The sequence below is a fragment of the Mobula birostris genome, chromosome 9 (genome assembly GCF_030028105.1).
Source record: "Mobula birostris isolate sMobBir1 chromosome 9, sMobBir1.hap1, whole genome shotgun sequence".
Taxonomy (NCBI): domain Eukaryota; kingdom Metazoa; phylum Chordata; class Chondrichthyes; order Myliobatiformes; family Myliobatidae; genus Mobula; species Mobula birostris.
The window spans coordinates 136277524-136298754 of record NC_092378.1 but is presented as its reverse complement, the minus strand read 5'-3'; the positions used below and the strand labels follow the sequence as shown (position 1 = coordinate 136298754).

The following is a 21231-nucleotide window of genomic DNA, read 5'->3' as shown; positions in this document are numbered from 1 at the left end:
CTGGTAGTTTAGTCATTGTTTGGGAATAAAGGTCCTTTTAAATTTCCAACAGGGTAAACGGGAAATGCAGAGCTGTCACAAGCTGGAAGTGGCTTAATTAAAAGTAGTGCCTGAAAAGGCCCTCTGTGCTTGGAAATAAGATCACAAAACCCCCCACATCATGACTGATTTGCCGTGATAAAGTCAGCGCTAAAACCAACCACTGGAATTTCGTGTTAATTCGGATAATGAACGTTGGGCGCCACAGTAGTGTAGCGGTTAGTGCAATTCTATTACAGCTCAGTGCATTGGAGTTTGGCGTTCGAATCCAGCACCCTCTGTAAGGGGTTTTGTACGTTCTCCCAGTGACAGCGTGGGTTTTCTCCGGGTGCTCTGCTTTCCTCCCACAGTGCAGTGACGTACTGGTCAGAAGGTTAATTGGTCATTGTGAATTGTCCTGTGACTAGGCTAGGGTTAAGTAGGTGGGCTGCTGGATGGCATGATTCATCGGGCCAGAAGGGAGTGTTCCGTGCTGTATCTCTAAGTTACAAATAAATAAAATTTTATTTTTGTTTCTGCTTGGTACCTTAGGATGTAGTGGTGAATCTGTGGAATTCTCTGCCACAGGAAACAGTTGAGGCCAGTTCATTGGCTATATTTAAGAGGGAGTTAGATATGGCCCTTGTGGCTACGGGGGTCAGGGGGTATGGAGGGAAGGCTGGGACAGTGTTCTGAGTTGGATGATCAGCATGATCATAATAAATGGCGGTGCAGGCTCGAAGGGCCGAATGGCCTACTCCTGCACCTATTTTCTATGTTTCTATGTTTTGTAATTGCAAGGTATTAACATATGAAGGACAGCCGAAAGGTAATGGACCGGAACTGAATCAGTTGTGAGTTGTTTGCACTTGTCATCAACTTCCAAATAAATGTCATACTCCATTAGAGGAATGTGGATAACCACATTTGCAATTAACTAGATCAGGTAAAAGATTATGAGAAGGAGTAAACACATAAGCTCTCACCGCTGTCTGAGGTAGAACTGTCAAAGCAGTAACACTGTTTGTATATTTCTGACTGCCATTTAAAAAAAATCAAAAAGATCATCAAGGTATTAAAACCTTTAAAAATTTTGAATAATCTAAAACTGAAGTAATTTTTGAAAATATTAATTAACCAATATCTTTGTCCTTTACATCCACTCTCCTCCTTTGGAATTAAGGGGGAATGGTCATTGTACTGTCAAAACTAGTGTAAAATGCTTGTGCGGATTAGAGAGTTGGGAATTAGTGTCTCTTCAGGCTTCAGGTTGAGGAATGCAATATCAGAGCTCAACCAAAGAACTAGCAGCCGCCTTGCCTCAGGCACCGTGAAAAGGGGATGGTGGAGACAGGTTCTGTCACACATTTTGTTTGGATAGACTCTTTGTCAAGTGGATAGATACCTGATGAAAATAAAATTGAAGCACTACATGAAAAAAGCAAGGCATGGGAATAATGTGGTTATCTTGACAGAGCTGAACCTCCCGTTTTTTGTGTTTTAATGATTCTATAAATACAAGTTTTTCATAATTTTGGAATCAGGGAGTTAAAAGAAACTGCTCACGGTAGCTTCCCAAATATCCCTAATGCTCTACGTTACAGGAACAAGACTCTCACAGGCGGTTAAATGTTAGACAGGCAAATTTCTTTCTATGGTAAGCGTTAAAAACATTGGCAATGTTTACAGGAAATGTGTATGTTTAATTCTTTTACAATAATGTTTCCTCTGAGCGTAAGGTCTTTAATTTTGTTAAAAGGCATTTACCACAGGATTACTATATTCAACCAGAAATGACTAATGTGATGTCACATGACATTTGTGAATACATTTCGTGAAGTGAAGAACTTGCAAACTGTTTCGTACACAACATCCCAAATCTTCCATTCCAGCAAACTTAGCTGGTGTTGTGTGAGCTAGAAGGGGTGGGGTGGTGGTCCTTAACATAAATTTCAGATTTCATGGTCTCAGGTGAAACAAAGAGAATCACTTCATTCCCACCCACGTGCACCTAGCTATCTCACATCAGTCGGAATATAACTCGCCTTGGAGACTTCGGCACGATCCTTCTGCAGCTTCTCTGCCAGCTCAGCTTTGAGGTCTGTGATCTCAGCTTCCAGAAGGCGGATCACCTCCTCATAGTCCTGCTCAGCACTGAGGGCCTGGTGCTGGACAGAACTGGCCAACTGCAGCTTGCTCTGTAAAGTCCTGTTTTCCGTAAGTGCAGCTGTTGCTTTCTGCAGGATTTGGAAACAAGAGAGTTAGCTCTTTCAGTGCCGCTCTTCACCTCCGAGGCAATTTGACTGGTGCATAGACTTCCCAAACACGCGGAGTGTGAATGGCAATTCTTTTCCATTTCTGCAGCCAGAAGTCACACTAACCTGAGAGAGCTGTTGAAGCTCATCCTCTAGTGTTTTCTTGCTCTTCTCTGTCTCCTTGATGAGAGCCTACGATGGCAAAGGAAGACTCGATGATACACAGGACTTGGTTAGTTACATTATTAAAAATACCTACCTTGAGATTAATTAACAAAATTGTGAACATTGAATGAAATAATTAACATCTGAGATGGATGTGAAACATTTCATTACCCTATTTGGAAGCTCACAGAGGAGCTCACAGTCAATAGTTATCCCTTGGTCAACATCACTAAAAGTTATGATGTAACTATGTACATCATTGTTGCTTCTGGAATCCCAGAATTAGAATTATAATCAGAATTGGAATCAAGTTTATTATCAGTGATGTATGTCATGTAAAATATACATATATTTCACTTCTTTAATGTCTTTTACGTTTGTTTTTTTTTGACTTGGATGTGATTCTGGAATTGTTGGAGCCTGTGGTTTGCTGTTTGGAGATCGTTTGGGTGCTTCAGTGCTCTGCAGTCTCCGAGAGCATTCCGGGAGGTGGGGAAGTGTGTGCAAGCCTCATGGTGGGCAGGCTGCGGGGACAGGGCGCGAGCCGGTTCAACGCCATTCCACCAATTAAAACTTCCAGTGTTTGCCGACAAAAGCAACAAGGGAGATTGAAACATCGAAGGGAATGCAGAAGGTGAGCATGGCTGCCTGCCTTTTGATTGCTGAGATCACTCTGCAACACTACCTGAGAGGGGAGAGCCTGCTGCTGGGCCTGGAGAATGCTGCCCAGCGTTTCTGCGTTTGGGATGTGGACTTGAACTATAGACTCTTTTTTTCGGTCTTATAGTTTTTTTTTGTATTTTGTGTTTTTTGCCCCATCTTTCTCATTTTCTTTGTTGGGGGGGGGTGGATTTGGGAGTCAATGTGCCTGTTCCATTTTGTTCATTTTTTGTGGGAGGAGGTATTTCGGGGTTGATGTGCATGTTCTGTTATTGTTCGCATTTTTGTGCAGGGAGGAAAGATTTAGGGGTTGATGATTGTGCTGCCTTTCTTTTATTTTCTTGGTTTCATGGCTACCTGGAGAAGAAATATTTCAGAATTGTATATGTCAATAATAAATAAATGAACCTTTGTTGTTTTGTGACAGTGATATAGGCAAAACATAACAAAATTACTACAAATTAAAAATAAGAAATATAAAAGAATAAATAAATAAGTAGTGCTAAAAGAGAGCAAAAAATAGATAGTGCTCATGGGTTCAGAAATCCAATGACAGAGTGGAGGAAGATATTCCTAAAACGTTGAGTATGTATCTTCAGGCTCCTGTACCTCCTCCCTGATGGTAGCAATGAGAATAGGGGAGGTCCTGGATGGTGAGAGGTCTTAATGATAGACACAATAGGGATGGTTATTTATTGTCTCAAATTGCACAGACAATTAAGAGTCAACCATATGGCTGTGTCTGGTATCACACAGAGGCCAGAACAGGTAAGAATTGCCACTTCCCTTCACTGATGAATTGGATGGGTTTTACAAAAAACCAGTGGTTTCCCAGTTATCACTACTGATACTAGTTATTATTTTATTTAACTGCTGGATTATCTCATTACTTGAATCCTAGTTGCCATAGTGGGATTCAGACTGATAATTCTGGATCAACAGCAACTCCTAGGCTGTGAATATTAAGTTCTCTCCCCTTGTCCTTCTCTTATTTTCTAGTCACAAGTTCTGGTTCCCCTCTCACCCCTTCTCTTCTCCTCACATGCCATCACCTCCCTCTGGTGCCCCTCCTCCTTCAATGGTCCATTGTCCTCTCCAACAAGAGTCCCTCTTTTTCAGCCACTTACCTTTTCCACCTATCATCTTCTGCATTCCTATTTCATTCCCTCATTCCCCACCCAACCCACCCCTCTCCTGGTTTCACCTACCATCTGCCAGTATGTACTCCTTACCCTTCCCTGATCTTTTTAATCTGGCCTTTTCCCTCTTCCTTTCCAGCCTTGGTGAGGGGTCTTGACATGAAATATTGACTTTATTTCTCTCCATAGATGCTGCCTGACTTGCTGAACTTCATCACCATTTTGTGTGTGTTACTGTGCATTTCCAGCTTCTGCAGAATTTCTTGTGATCTTGGGCTGTGAATCCAGTAGCTTAACCACTAGGTAACTAATGCATGGTTAACCACTTCTCTGTGTCCAATACATGGTCAACCACTTCTCTGGGCTGCAGTAACATCCATACTTTTCAACTATTTTGGAGTTCATGATGTCCCTATATAAATGTTTACATTTTATTGTTCATTTTATGCAGTGGTCATTGCTTATCATGAATAAAATTAAAATGTGTATTCTTTCCATTTTCCCTTCACTATACCAAACCATACATTTGGTCCCGATAACTGAATGATAACACTACAACAGCAGTAACAATAATATATAAATTATTGGAAGCAATGGGAAGATTTAGCTGAGGATGGAAGAGTGTGCCAAGTGTAATTCCTCTTTTATTTCAGAATCAGATTCAGGTTTATTATCACTGATTTATATGAGATGAAATGTATTGTTTTGTGTCTGTAGTATAGTGGAAAGTCTGAGTCACACATATATAGCCAGGGTGCCTAAGACTTTTGCAGAGTACTGTAGTAATTTTATGTATTGCACTGTACTGCTACCGAAAAAAATAATTTCATGACATATGTGAGTGATTATGAATCTGATTCTGATATGGGTCTCTATTGTGGACTGAGAGTGGGAAGGGGACAGGGAGAGGGGAATCATGGTTGGGAAAAGGGGAAGGGAGAGGGAAAGGGAAGGGAAGCACCAGAGAGACATTCCGTAAATGATCAATAAACCAATTGTTTGGAATTAAATGACCCTGCCTGGTGTCTCAGGGCTGGGCGTGTTTGCACCCGCACCACCCCTCACCCTTGGCACTCCTTCTCTCCCACCTGTCCCACATCCCTCCTGTGGCACCCACTCTCACCATTCCCAACATCCTTGGCTTTGGCCAGATTTACAAACTCGCTCTCCATTCCACATTGACAAATACAGTACTGTGCAAAAATACTACATATAAGTGCCTAAGACTTTTGCACAGTACTGTAAAATTAATAAAAATTTAAAAAATAGTGCAAAATAAAGGAATAATGAGGTCCGTTATTCATGGACTATTCAGAAATCTTGTGGCAGAGGGAAAGAAACTGTTCTTGAATCATTGACACTGGGTCTTCATGTTCCTGTACCTCCTCCCTGATGGTAATACCAAGAAGAGGCCATATCAAGGATGGTGAGGGTATGTAACGATGGATGCTGCCTTCGTGAGACACCAACTCTCGACTGAAGGGAGGGAGTGCCTGTGATGGAGCTGACTGAATCTATGACCGTCTGCAACCCCTCGCAGTCTGTGAACTGTGAGCTTCCATACCAGACAGTAATGCAACCAGCCAGAATGCTCTCCGCCATATATCCATAGAAATTTGAAGGAGTTTTTGGTGACACAATAAATCATCTCAAACTCCCAATGAAGTAAAGCCCCTGGCCTTCGTTCTTCATGACTGAATCAACATGTTGAACACAGGACAAATCCTCACTGATGGTGGTGCCCAGCACCTTGAAACCGCTCACCCTTTCCACAACTGGTGTGTGTTCTCCCAACTTCCCTCTCTGGTGTCCACATTCAATTTTGTGGTTTTGCTGATGTTGTGTAGAAGGTTGTTGTGACACCATTCAGTCAGCCGATCTGCGTTACTCCTGTATCCCTTGTCATCACCTGAGTTTTTAACCAAAACAGTGGGGTCACCTACCAATTCAGTGACGGTGTTTGAGCTGTGCCAAGCCATAGGTGTAGAGAAAGCAGAGTGATGGCCTAAACACACATCCTTGAGTTGAGTCTGTGCTGATTGTCAGTGAGGAAGAGATGTTATCACCAATCTACACTGACAGTGGTCACCTGATGAGGAAATCAAGGATCCAGTTGCAGAGGGAGGCACAGAGGCCCAGGTTTAGAATCTTAGTGACTAATATTGAGCGAGATGATGGTTTTGAATGCTGAGCTGTAATTGATGAATACCAGCCTGACATACATTTTGCTGTTGTCCAGGTGCTCGAAAGAAGAGTGGAAAGCCAGTGAGATTGCATCCTCTGTTGACCTGTTGTGGTAGAGGGTGAATTGCATCTGGTCCGGGTCCTTGCCCAAGCAGGAGTTAATTCTAGCCGTGGCCATCATGTTTAACTGGTCAGTAGAAGGTCTGGACTCATTGTGAGTACTGATAACTGAAGTGTGCAGCTCATGTGAAACAATCTCAGGTTCTGGGGCCTCCTCCATGGTAATTGTACGAGTCGCCTCTAGGACTGCAAGGATGTCAAGATGGCCAGGTGAACAATGATTCCTCAGGTGACATCTTTCAGATAGCAAACCTCTCCAATTATTTCACTTTTTCTACGCCTTCTGCTTGTCTTTTTGTCTTGTTTGTGTTACAGAAACTGTTGGAGCCTGTGACGTACAGTTTGGAACTTGATCGAAGTTTTCATTGCTACGCTGTGTCCAGAGAACTGGCTTGTGGAGATTAGAAATGGGGGACCAAAAGAACATGAGCTGACTTGTGGAAAAAAAAACAAAGACAGGATGTGGGGTCTTGAACGACTCCATCTCAAAGAGGGGAGGAAGATTGAAGCACCAAGGTGAATGCAGAGGGGTCAGCAATCACTCCTAACAGAGATGGTCAGCAGCCAGATTGGTGCGTTCAGCCCTCGGTATCTGGGCTGGCAGTCGCTCTTTATGGAAGGACTGAGTTCACGTGGCTGCTAACCTCGTATGCAGATGAAAAGATGGTTCCAATACTTTGTTATTTATGTGATTTTTGGACTGTGCTTTATATTGGTTTCCTTCAGCTTTTCAGCGTTTTCGTTCTTGTGGCCGAATGTCGGGTGGGTGATCTGTTAATGTTTTTGAGTTTGGGGGGCGTTGGGGCATTGGTGCTACGGTTGCTGTTCTTTTCTGCGAATGGGGGGGATCAGGGATTGTTATTGTCACGGTTCTTTTCTGTGTGAAGGGATTAGGGTTTGTTATTGTGACTTTTTTTGCTGTGGGGGTGGATTTTGGAGTCTGCGAGTTTTGTTTCCTTTCTTTTTCATGTCGGGGGTGGGGGGGAGTTGATGTCTTTTCTTTCATCAACACCCATGGTCTTTCTGTATTTAATGGCTATCTGGAGTAGACAAATATTAAAGTTGTATTGTACATGCATACTTCGACGATAAAATGAACCTTTGAAGTGGGGTCTGACAGCTCCAGACACCTTTCTTCTGGGTGTGTTGGCATCCTGAATAGTGTATGGCAAACTTCACTGTACAATGTTGATCATAATGTGTGAGTGCAGTGCCTGACATCACCATTTTCTTTACCTTTTGGAAAGCCAACTCACACTGCCTTGCCCATTGCCAATTCCTCCCTCTCTGTAGAAACGAGTTCAAGGGGTGGACCACAGTAGCCAGGTTTGGCAGGAACCTGTTATAGTGATTGACAACTGAGACCTATCCTTTGGCCTTGAGGCATCCACCACTGTTTGAGTTTTCTCAGCCCACTTGTACAATCCTTATGCACCAGTGGTGTGACCACAGTAAGTGATGTTTGATTTAAAAAAAATTCACAGTTGTGTCATGCTCAGAGCCCATAGCCTTCTAATCTTTTAAACACTGTCTTGAGATTTTGGAGATGTTCCTTGTCATCCTCATCAGTAACAATAATGTCATCCAGGTAACACTGAGTGCCTGGGCAGCCTTGCATCACCTGTTCCATAGCTTTCTGCCAGAGTGCAGGTGCAGAAGCTACTCCAAAAATAAGCCTGTTATATTGATGAAGCCCTTTGTGAGTGATTATGGTGAAGAACACTTTGGACTGTTCTTCCATTTCCATCTGTAGATAAGCCTCAGCTAAGTTTGATGAAATGTTTCTCTCCAGAAAGGTTTGAAAGATATCCTCTATCCAGGGCATAGGGTATTGATCTACTTTCAGTACTGGGTTGATGGTGACATTAAAGCCACCACAGAACCTGACGAACCCACTCTTCTTAGCTACTGGGATGACTAGTATTGCCTATGGACTCCATTCAGGTTTGGAAAGAACTCCATCAGCCTCAATGCGATCTAGCTCACTGACTACTTTATCACAGATGGTATAAGGGACTGGACAGACTTTGCAAAACTTGGGTGTGGCATTTTCGTTTAATACCATTTTACCCTTGATATGTTTGAATTCCCACTTAGACATTTTTGAATGTTTTCTTGTAAGATGCCTCAAATTAAATGATTGGTCATGTCATCATTAAACCCATCATTGAACTGACAATGTTCAGACAATCTTTTCAATTCAGCCACATATGCTGAGATTGTTTCCCCTTCCTTCTGATTCTGCTTATGAAAGCTAAAGTGTTTGCAATCAACAATGGTTTTGGTTCTAAATGTTCCTGCATTATTTTCATGATATCAGCAAATCTCGTTTCAGTTGGTTTGGCTGAAGCAGTTAAATTTCTAAGCAAACTGTTTGCTTTTATACCCAATGCACTCAGCAAAACTGGTGCTCATTTTTCATTTGGCTTTTCATTTGCTTCAAAATAGCAATTGACTACGTTTATCTTTCCAGTGTAGCCAGCTATTTCTGCTATTTATATATTTATTGTTAACCTCCTGTTCTCACAGTTCATGGAACTGTGATTCATCCATTTTTTGCCCTTTTTTAAAACTCTTTCTCTTCCTCTTGCGAAGAAACAAACATGTTGCACTTTTTAAAAGAAAACTCAAATGTCTCACTGCGCTTCCACGTTTTCGGATTTGCTTTTAACTTACTCAGCACCACTGTTATGTTTTGTAACTCCAAAACATAAAAGTAACAAAGAAAAAACACAGAGCTAGGGGATGCATGTCTTAGTTTTGTTTTTACTTTAGCAAGGAGTGCACTTAAGACGTGGTGACATAGTGACGTATGCTATTCACGTACTTTTACATATAACCTGTAATTAATTATGTAAACAACAAAGAATGCTGAATCAAACAATATGTTTACAACATTACTCAAATATTACTGAAATATTAATTACTCAACAGAGGAGTCTAGGACCAGAGGGAACAGCTTCACAATACAAGGACATGCCTTTAGAACAGAGGTGAGGAAGGAGGTATTTCTTTACCCAGATGGGGTTGAATCTGTGGAATTCATTGCAACAGATGGCTATGAAGGCCATGTCATGGGGTATATTTAAACTGGAGGTTAACAGGTTCTTGATTTGTAAGGATGTCAAAGGTTATAGGGAGAAGGCAGAAGAATGGGGTTGAGAGGGATAATAAGTCAGCCATGTTTGATTGCCAGAGCTGACCCAATGGGCCACATGGCCTAATTCTGTTCCTATGTCTTACAGTCTTATAGTCTTACTGCAATGATCTAATATGACATTTTTAACATTTTTAAATCCAAGTTAAATCCACAGTGCTTGCAACACTGTGTGTCAGACAGAGTGAACAGCAGCACTGGGGCTCCACAGGGGATTGTCTTGTCTCCCTTTCTCTTCACCATTTACACCTTGGACTTCAACTACTGCACAGAGTCTTGCCATCTTCAGAAGTTTTCTGATGACTCTGCCATAGTTGGATGCATCAGCAAGGGAGATGAGGCTGAGTACAGGGCTACAGTAGGAAACTTTGTCACATGGTGTGAGCAGAATTATCTGCAGCTTAACGTGAAAAAGACTAAGGAGCTGGTGGTGGACCTGAGGAGGGCTAAGGCACCGGTGACCCCTGTTTCCATCCAGGGGGTCAGTGTGGACATGGTGGAGGATTACAAATACCTGGTGATATGAATTGACAATAAACTGGACTGGTCAAAGAACACTGAGGCTGTCTACAAGAAGGATCAGAGCCGTCTCTATTTCCTGAGGAGACTGAGGTCCTTTAACATCTGTCGGACGATGCTGAGGATGTTCTACGAGTCTGTGGTGGCCAGTGCTATCATGTTTGCTGTTGTGTGCTGGGGCAGCAGGCTGAGGGTAGCAGACACCAACAGAATCAACAAACTCATTCGTAAGGCCAGTGATGTTGTGGGGATGGAACTGGGCTCTCTGACGGTGCTGTCCAAGTTGCATGCCATCTTGGACAACTTCTCCTATCCACTACTGGTTGGGCACAGGAGTACATTCAGCCAGAGACTCATTCCACCGAGATGCAACACTGAGCGTCATAGGAAGTCATTCCCGCCTGTGGCCATCAAACTTTACAACTTCTCCCTTGGAGGGTCAGTCACCCTGAGCCAATATGCTGGTCCTGGACTTATTTCCTGGCATAATTTACATATTATTATTTAATTATTTATGGTTTTATATTGCTATATTTATACTCTGTTCTTGGTTGGTGCAACTGTAACAAAACCAAATTTCCCTCACAATCAATAAAGTATGACTATGATTATAACTATTAAGGCCAAGGTGGGCAGGGTCAAGGTAGGGCACAATCTGCAGGTTGATCTAAGCTCACATACGAGGCTGCACAGACTATTAAAAAAGCTGGAATTCACAAACTGAGAAGTATTTAAAAATTATTAAAATGATTCACATTACTGAAAAATTAAAATATTTAACAGTTTTAAAAATGAAAATGTTTAAAATCACAGTACTAGAAACACTGATGTACATTTAAAATAACAATTCAATAGTTTAAATCAACTCAGTGTATTCAACTAAGCGAAAATACCTAAAATATCTCTCATCCACATCATCAGCACTGCTCTCCTCCACTGCAATGTGTGCAGTTTTACAATTTGCACTCAGTCTAAGTTCATTGCCTAGATTTCCTTGCATAGCTGGGAGAAAAACTGCAGGAAATTGTGATTCCGAGACGGGATTCCTTGTTAAAGCACAGTTAGAGTAACTGCAGTAAAGACGCTTTTGGACATTTGGGACTTTGAGTCAGGTGCTCAAAAGTCATTTGCTTGTCAGTCTAGTCTTCCCAGCAAAAAGAATTGTTCACCGTCCTCAGTTGTAAATATTAAAATATAATCCTTGTTCTTCATTACTGCTGGGTCAAAAGTCATTATCTAACTGGGTCATCATCATTATGTAGGTGGCCTCACCACAGGAACATAACAGTTCAAGGTGGCTGCTCACCAACTGGCTTCTCAAGGGGTCTTCGGATTGAGCAATAGATGCTGCCCTTGCTACTAACTCCCACATTCTGTGACTCAAACTCAAAAAGAACAGAATTGTTCCACCATCTCTTTGCACCACATCCTTTGTATAAAGAAACCTCACCTTCAGTTTTTTCACTTCCTGACGTAACTCAGTTACCTCTGTCTGCAGATGTTCCAGATTCTCTGACTCACGGGAGGTGACAGAGCTAAATATCTGAAATGTACAAGGTGAAACAGAAACAAAACTTAGATCTTGATATTGTATTGCACAAATAAATCTGTGAGGATTCATTCAGAAACTAATGGGTTCAATGGGCATCTTAAAAGGGTCGCTGCTCTATTTGTAACTTCGAGAATAAATACAATCTAAAATAGTATATGCATTTCTCACTTTGTTTCACAGGAACAAATATCTATTTTGAGCTGGATGCTAGGGCAAGGAGCATTTTAAACAAGGAGATAGAGCCCAAGCAGGGAGCTTTAAAAAGGGAGATCTAAAGTTTGATGTCTAGCCAGGTAAAAGCAATATTTCTTACCGGAGATTGGAAAGCTGTTGTATCCAAAATATTTGCAACTTCATGAGGATAAAACATCAGGGGACTCTGACTAAGGCCGACATCCTCTAGTTCCTTTGGTAGTTTATTCCTTATTGCATGCTCAAAATCTGTATAGAGTTCATTCAAGGTTATTATGGGCCAAGAGAGATGGCAACCATCAGCACGTCCATCAGCCAAATCCCAGTTCCCAATTAATGTAAGAAGCTCCAGTCTTTCCTGTCCCTGAAAAGTTTCAAACCCAGCAGAGGAGAGATAGATTGCGTTATCCCCTCAATGGCTCAGTATTCGGGGTCAGAGCTCAACACAGCATGCAGCATAGAATCATGCCTTTCAAGAACCAATTACACTAATTCTTCACTGATCCCATTCTATTCTGCCCACACTTCCCTCAGCTTCCCCCCCTACACACCAGGGGCAACTTGCAGTCAGTAGGTTAGACCTGCACGGTACCTACGAAAAGAGCAAGGATACAAAGAAGTGGTGGGAGTAAGCGTGAACATGTGTGAAAAAGTGTGTTGCATGACTGTGTGAGAGTGTAACTGTGCTTTCCAAAAGAGTATGCAGTTGTGTGTGGCGGTGCTTGAGTTTGCCTAAGTGCTCGAGAATGCTGACTTATTTGAAGCTTTAGTGCAGGATTTCAGCCCATGGAGAAGGAAACTGTGAAAAGATAGTACATTTGATAAGCAAAGTGGCTAGACTCGTTGACAGGTGGTTGGGAAGACAAATGGCATACCTGCCTTTATTAGTTGAGTCACTGAGTTCAAAAGTCAGGAAGTTATGTTGCAGCTTTATGTAACTCCAGTTAGTCTGCATTTGGAGTACTGCACACAGTTCTGGTTGTCCCATTATAGGAAGGATGTTGAGACTTTGGAGAGGGTGCAGAAGAGGTTTCCCAGGATGCTACCTAGATTAGAGTGCATGTGTTATTATGAGGGGTTGAACAACTTGGGTTGTTTTCTCTGGAGTGGCAGAGGCTGTGGGGAGATCTGATAAGGTTTGTAAGATTGTGAGAGGCAGAGATAGATTAGATAGCCAGCATATTTTTCCCAAGTTTGTAATGCCTGATACCAGAAGGCATGCATTTAAGGTGAGAAGGGATGTGTTCAAAGGAGAGGTCAAGAGCAAGTTATTTTACACAGGAAAGGGTGGTTGCCTGGAACGCACTGCCTGGGGTGGTGGTAGTGTGATGAGAGCCTAGGCGAGGATGTTGGGACCCAAGCACTGGAGTATCTGAGACTAGATTCGAGATACGAATCGAGACTAAACAAAGACTGGGTTTAAAACCAGGATGCTAAATGAGAATCCGGGGTAGAGCTGATGATAGAGCACCAAACCTCAGTTCAGGTGCTCATACTGTGTATATTGAAATCCTGGTGGCAAAACGTAGCCATCAATTAGCGGAGCGGACCTGAATCACCAGCTACCCATATTCCGGAGAGGCGGAGTGCCTAAACCCTGGAAGCTGGCCCGGTTGGGTGCATATCGTAACGGGTAGAGGCAGATACATTAGGGATTTTTAAGGCACATTTAGATAGGTTTATGAATGAGGAAAATGGAAGGATATGGACATTGTGTAGGCAGAAGGGATTGGTTGGCCATTTGATTACTAATTTAATTGGTCCAGCACCACATTGTGGGCCGGAAGGCCTGTCCCACTGCTCGACTATACTGTGCTCTATTCTTTATCTGTTACTCAATACCCACCAACGTGGTTGCACCTTAATTCAAAAGATTTACAGTGCTGTGGGTAAAGTTGTTCTGCATTCCTCATCTGAATCCTCAGTGGTTTATCCAGAGACTGTATTGTTCAGTTCAAGGCCTTTGAGGTTGAGGGAACAATCCCACAATATCTCCCTTGCCAATCCCTCACAGATTCTAACATAGTAGTGGAGGTGGTAGACTATATTCTTGTACAATGCAGTCTGCCACGTTGGTTGGGGAGAATAATAAGAACATAAGAGCAGAATTATCTCATTCAGCCCACTGAGTCTGTTCCACCATTTGATCATGACCGATTTATTTACCTTCTCTGCCCTATTCTCCTCTCTTCTGCCCATAACTTTAATGCCCTTACTAATCAAGAACCTATCAACCACTTTAAATCTACCCAATGACTTGGCCTGCACAGCCATCATTGTCTGCGAAGGCCGAGAAGGCTTCTAATAATGGAACTATGCTGATAATAATCATAGTAAGTTCTATTTAGAGAAAGCAATTCCTGTGAAATAGATTCTTGCAGCAATAAAACATGGATAAATGTACCTAAAGTGTTATTTTACTTAAAAAGCCGTCTTTACCTCCGAAGGCTACAGTTCCCTGAGAGTCATTTCTCAGACCGTGCTTCAGTGCTCTTCTCTGTTCTTCTGTGACAGGTAGCCCTAGATACTTTAGTGCCTGCAACAGAGAGGATGCTGTAACAGACAAAGCTACAGCGAGAGTGTGGTCCGACTACGACCCGTGTTAGAATATTACTGAGGTGCAATGTGATGCTCCTTTACATTGGTTAGATGATCACTGTTCAGTATTTCCATTCCATCATCCCTTCTGCCTGGTGCTGATTGAGCAGGACTGAACGATGGGATTCAGATCTAATCTCGTGCCCCAAGCTGAGGCAATGTTTAAACACACTGTGCCTTGGAATCCACAGCAGGCAAAGAGGATTTCAGATTTTACCTTTTCATCAAACCAGAGAATATTCACAAATCAATGCTCCTGGGATTCTGGTTTGCCTCCAGTTTTCAACATCAAGAAATAACTTGGCCATATTAATAGACTGTGCTTCCTTAAGGTTGTTATAGCCAGGGGGTGATAATGAGCCCCAACTACCTATTAAATGCTCCCAATGGTGACTGTCTCAAATAGCCTCGGACAACCAAGTCCAGCACCACCAAATCATTTCTACTGATAGGAGAAGGGGCAAAGGCGTGCTACTGGCGTCTTAAAACCAATCGCTCTAGGCAGGTCGAGCTCGACCGTCATGTTTGGCAGCTCAGTTAGGAGAAGGAAAACTCTGATCTCAAACCTCTGCTGCCTTGCGGCTGCACCCACTCATGGGGAAGGCTTCAGGAGCAAGCCCCGAGGGAAACATCCGGCGCTGGAGCTCCTAAGTCAATTCAGTGCTGACTGGCAACTCCTGCGACGCTGCTGGTGCCAGCTTGTATCGGTCTCTGCCGTTGCTTTGGGTTCAGCAGATACGTGGAGAGGGGGAGATCATGGGCAACCGCTTACCGTCCATATGGTACTGCCCTGGCTTGCATATCTAAACAGCTAGAACACAACATCCATGGTGAACCCTGACCTATGGAGATAATAGACTGAAAAATAGCTGAGTTCACCCTTGTGACAATGCCTTAGTGAACTAATCAGCTTTAAGGTTTGAGAATTTCCGTACCCTTAAAAGTTTTTAAGGTGAAGACTTCACACTCATTGTCAGCATTAGGTTTTCTTCTGGTCTGTTTGAATAACTCCAACGTAATCAACCTGTTTGAATCTACAGGCCATTATCGAGGAATTCAATTACACAACACCACTCTTTGTAGGACTGAAAGTTGGGGATCTCCTCTGATTGATGCACAAAGGGTTCTAAAAATTCATTGTGGCATCCAACGGTGTGGATGGCTACATCCAGAATTTCATTTGCCAATCGTAAGCACTTTATGAAGAAAAAAAAGCTTTCAGAAGGACACTGCTTTATCTTTATTTAAAGGGGCAAAAAAAAAGAGCTGCTGGAGGAACTCAGCAAGTCGGGCAGCATCTGTAGAGGGAAATGGATGGCTGACTTCATCTCTAGACTAAAGGACTAAAGGGCAGATAGTGTACAGTGGTGACGGGGAAGGATGGAGCTGGCATGTGATAGGCAGATCGATGATTGGTTGGCAGTTGGTGTAAGATGTCAGAAGGGTGGAAATTATGATGCAGCTGAGAGCTGATGAGGTGACAGAAGGGAGGAGGAGGAAGAGAAATAAGAGAAAGGGAGTGAGAGAGGAGGAAGACAGACAGGAGATACTTACCAACTCCAATTTGTCCATTTTTAACCGAACATGAGGATCCAGGCAGACTTTCAGTTTGCTGCTGGGCACTTCTTTTGGGATGGATGTTTTGGCAGCTGCAAGTGAAGGAATAAAAGAGAATTACTCTTGATAATTTGTATAAAATGTGATATCCTTTTCAATGGCAAATTGAAAACCCTCATCCTCTCAGTGGGAGGAATCCAGAGCACCCAGAGGAAACTCACGCAGTCAAGGAGAGTACAAACTGCTTACTGACAGCAGTGGGAATCGAACCCCGATCGGTAATTGCTGGTGCTGTAAAGTGATTCAGCTGAACACTATGCTACCATGCCACCCCACCTACGCTGCAGTGGGTGTACACATTACACATGGGTTAGGGTTAGAAAGTTGTGGGCATGCTACGTTGGCACTGGAAGCATGGCGACACTTGTGGGCTGCCCCCAACACAATCCTTGTTGATTTGATTTGACACAAACGATGCCTTTCACTGTATGTTTTGATGTACACATGACAAATAAAGCCAATCTTTGCATTCAACCCGGATCTACATTTTCCACCTGGATCAGCTGAGACTTGTGGCCAATGGAGGTAAGGGGTAGCTGACTGGATGGAGGTGCGAGTAGATCGTGAGGTGGTACACTCTTTCTGCCTTTTGCACAGGACTCCTGAAGCATGGCCTCAGGGTTATCAATGCCATTCTCAATATTCCTTCTCCGCTTCGAGCAGGCGAGGACCTGAGGTTCCTGGGAGTCAGTGGGATGTTGCACTTCCCCAAGGAAGGTTTGAGAAGATCACTGGTATGTGATAATGTAGCCAGGTGGAACAGAGAATTGTGCCTGTTATTACCAGCAGGAGGGAAAATAGCGTGGGACCTTCCTCCCCAGGCGGCCTTAAATGCTTGCTGACCACGTGTGCTTTGGCCATTATCATTGCAGAAGGGGAGTTGAGTGGCAGCATTGCTGATCCTTCTGGTTGATTTATTTTAGTGACCATGTGTACCTGTGTGAGGTGTGTTTCTTATCCAGCTCCTTCTGTACACTGCAGGACAGTGTAGGTCTTTGTGTGAGTCACTGCTTTAGCCTTTTATTTAATACCTTTTGTGGAACTTGAGTTTGTGGTACTTGTATGGCTGGTCTTAAATTTCCCTGTAAACCTGAGGTACTGGTGTAGAAACTTCACCTAACGCACTTTATTGCACTTTATTCAGTCTGATGATGGCTCAGGAGCTGTATTTTATGTGAAATCTGACTCGCCTCTCTATGTACAATGTTTTTAACAAAACTGTTATTTTTTAAATAAAATTTGTTATAACTTTAAGCTACCTTGTAGGACTGCCTGCCTAAGGAGGTCCAGAACCTGCCTGTACTACTGGCTCAGTAGTTATAATAACCTCCTCCCATGACAGAGCTTGGGACAGTGCCTCTTTTGGGAGTCTGGTGTCTTCCGTGCAACTGAAGCGACCAGCCCAGTATAGCTGACTGACCGTAACTTGGGTCTCAATGCTGGAGATGTTGTCCTTGGAGAGGACACTAACATTAGTTCACTTGTCCTTCCAGTGAACTTACAAGATTTCACAGAGATAATGGTGGTGATCCTGTAGAGCCTTACGATGCCAACTATAGGTAGTCTAGGTCTCAGAAGTGTATAGGAATTGAAGGATTTTTGCTGCCCAAGGGACAAGTTTTGTGCTAGACCTGAGGTTTTGATCTTCAAATAGTCTTTTTGCTCAATCAACAAATACCGCATTGGTGCCTTTGAAGACACTGGTGAATGTCATCCCTGATGTCTTCCTTTGATGTGATGGTCAATCTTTTCCAGGATCTTGTCATAAATCTTTATTGTTGGACAACAGTGTGCTGAAGTAGAAATGGTTCATAGAGGACCTTGGTCATGTGGATATTGTGTGTAAGGCCTATTCCCTCATGTGTTTTAGTGAACTAGTCAACAATATCTTGGAGCTTGTTCTTGGAGTGTGTGCAAGGTGAAGCATCCTTTGTGTACAGTATCTCGACTACTGAGTTTGGGTCACCTTGAATCTGGAGAGCTTTGACTTTGAAAACATTCCTGGTTCACATTGAAAAGAGATAATGCCAGGATTAGAAGGGAGGAAACTTTTTGGGAGAGTGTCATGTGGAAAAGGAATAGAGAAAGTTTAATATAGCAAGGTCTTTTTCCTGACAAAATGCCTAAAGCAAGGCCATGTCGTATTGAACTCCCTGTTTCATCAGTGGGAAAAGTACAGGATGTCATGGTAACATCCCTGCTCCAAGTGCTGGCACCTGTTAGATTATTTGAGGGTCTGCTAAGATGTTTGCATCAGCCACACAACAGGTTGACTGCTGGATTGACTCCTGGATTGACTCCTGCTTACTCCACTCTGTTATCTCCATCAATGTGGCTGCAAAACATGAACATTAACAGAGGCTTTACCATAGATCTAATGAACTGCCTTGGAGCTGGCAGTAACTGGTAACAGTGAAGAGAATTAGGCCCTTCTACCAGGAAGAACCAAGACCATAAGACACAGCAGCAGAATTAGGCCATTCAGCCCATTGAGTCTGCTCCGCCATTCCATCATGGCTGATCTTCGATCCCACTCAACTCCATACACCTGCTTTCTCACCATATCCTTTGATGTCCTGACTGATCAGGAAACTTAAATATGCCCACGGACTTGGCCTCCATCGCCATCTGTGGTAGAGCATTCCACAGATTTACTACTCTCTGGCTAAAAAAATTCCTCCTTACCCCTGTTCTAAAGGGTCGCCCCTCAGTTTTGAGGATGTGCCCTCTAGTTCTGGGTACCACCACCATAGGAAATGTCTTCTCCACATCCACCCTATCAGGACAAACTCTTGCAAACAAATGTGAACCAACCAATCAGAAAACAGAACTAAAATGGCTGCCCTCATGATCCATTCATTTGGAGGTCAAAAGACCCTCTTTAATTTTTTCCACTGAGTATACTGTACTTGGACACGGATACCTTATGGCATAATATAGCTTAATCCAAGAGGAAACATGGGAAGTCAGAATGAACTGGAGAACTACCCATTGTTTGGTTAACACTGTTCTAAAACCATATAACTTAAACAACCTCAGTAGATTTCTCCTCCATCGTTGATAGATACCTGAGGCAGTGAGCTCTGGTGGGCAGATGTCCGGTGACTGAGAAGGCACGAGATAATGGTCTTCATGTTGAGGCTGCAGAAGTAAATACAAATAATGGTGAGCCTACTACAGAAGATTAAGGAACAACAGCTCAGAAAATCTGTTTGAAATTTCACAAGAAACGAGAACTTTGACATTTTATCTGCAACATATTAGAAAATCTTTGATAGCTGAGTCACATTCAACTTGAAATTGAGAAACTAGGGTCATCTGGTAAATTACAACTAGTAACCAAGGATACGACCTAGATTCACTACAAAGAAGTAGAATGGACAGGCATGTGGACACATTTTTGCCACTTTTTCCTCTTTATTCTCTTGGGAAGCCACAGTGTGTGATGGAGTCCTAAAGGTGGCAAGAGCTCTTTGGTTGTTATCCAAGTGGCCATTTTGTCAATGAGTATCAGCCAGCTTGTCACCAGCAGAGGCTAATCCCTCCTCAGAACCAGGAAAGGAGTATTCCACAGAGTCATAGAGCACTACAGTACAGAAACAGGCACTTCAGCCCATCTAGTCCATGCTGAACTATTAATCTGCCTGGTTCCATCGACCCGCCCCCAAACCATAGCCCTCCATATCCCTCCCATTCACGTACCTATTCAAAATTCTCTTAAATGTTGAATTCAAACCTGCATCCACCACTTCTGCTGGCAGCTCCTTCCACCCTCGGAGTGAAATTGTTCCCCTTAAATATTTCACCTTTCACCCTTAACCCATGACCTCTAGTTCTTGTTCACCCAACCTCTGCTTACATTTACCCTATCTATATCCCTCAAATTTTGTTTACCTCTATTAAATCTCTCCTCATTCTCCTATGCTGTAAGGAATAAAGTCCCAATCTTTTGAAACTTTCCCTATAATTCAGGTACTCCAGTCCCAGCAACATCCTTTGTAAATTTTCTCTGCTCACTATCATTCTTGTTGACACATTTCCTGTAGATAGGTGACCAGAACTGCACACAATACTCCAGATTAGATCTCACCAATATCTTGTGCCAACTCAACATCACATTCCAACTGCTATACTCAATACATGATTGATGAAGGCCAATGTGCCAAAAGCTCTCTTTACGATCCTATCCGCCTGTGATGCTAACTTCAAAGAATTGTGGATCTGTATTCCCAGGCTCCTCTGTTGTACCACACTCCTCAGTGTTCTGCTCACTGTGTAAGTCCTACCATGGTTTGTCTTCCAAAGTGCAACACCTTACACTTGTCTGCATTAAAGTCCATCTGCCATTTTGTTTCAGCCGATCTTACCAGCTGGTCCAGATCCCACTGCAATCTTTAATGGCCTTCCTCACTATGCTCCCAACCTTGCTGTCATCAGCAAATTTGCTGATCCAGTTAATTGTATTATCGTCCAGATCATTTATAGGAGACCCTTTGTTGGTTGACCATGGATGTTGCATCCTTGCTGTTGGTCAACACAGAAGCCAGGGCAGTAGAATATGGAGAGCAAGCTATTTGCCCATGCAGCAGGCTCCCCCTCTCCACACAGCTGATGAATCCAAAGGAACGGCAGAGACTGATACAGTTTGGCACTAGTATTGCAGGAATTGCCAGTCAGAGTTAAACTCAACGTAGGGACTCCAGCTCGGGGTTTACTCTTGAAGCCTTCTCCATGAGTGGGTATAGCCGCAAGGCAGCAGAACCTTGAGATCAGGGTTTTTCTTCTAAATGAGCTGTCAACCACGGCTGATGAGCCCAATGTGCCCGGGGATTATTGATATAGATGACAAGCAACAACAGGTCCAGCACTGATCCCTGTGGCACACCACTATCCACAGACCTCAGTCAGAGAGGCAACCGTCCTCGACCGCTCTTCGGCTTCTCCCGCAAAGCCAATGTCTAACCTAGTTTACAACCTCATCCTGAATGCCAAGCGACTGTAACTTCTTGACCAACCTCCCATACGGGACCATGTCAAAGTCCATGTAAACACCCA

General features: G+C 43.1%; 1 protein-coding gene across 1 annotated transcript in view; it reads right to left on the bottom strand.

Annotated features, from left to right (window-relative positions):
* LOC140203113 (syntaxin-binding protein 4) overlaps window positions 1-21231 on the bottom strand; it is a 133761-nt gene that overhangs the window by 21379 nt on the left and 91151 nt on the right. The window contains exons 12-18 of the mRNA XM_072268936.1: window positions 19245-19317; window positions 16114-16208; window positions 14401-14497; window positions 12083-12210; window positions 11668-11760; window positions 2400-2465; window positions 2064-2255 (exon numbers count right to left, since the gene is read on the bottom strand). Of these exons, the coding sequence (XP_072125037.1) occupies window positions 2064-2255; window positions 2400-2465; window positions 11668-11760; window positions 12083-12210; window positions 14401-14497; window positions 16114-16208; window positions 19245-19317 (744 nt within the window). The remainder of the gene's footprint in view (window positions 1-2063; window positions 2256-2399; window positions 2466-11667; window positions 11761-12082; window positions 12211-14400; window positions 14498-16113; window positions 16209-19244; window positions 19318-21231) is intronic.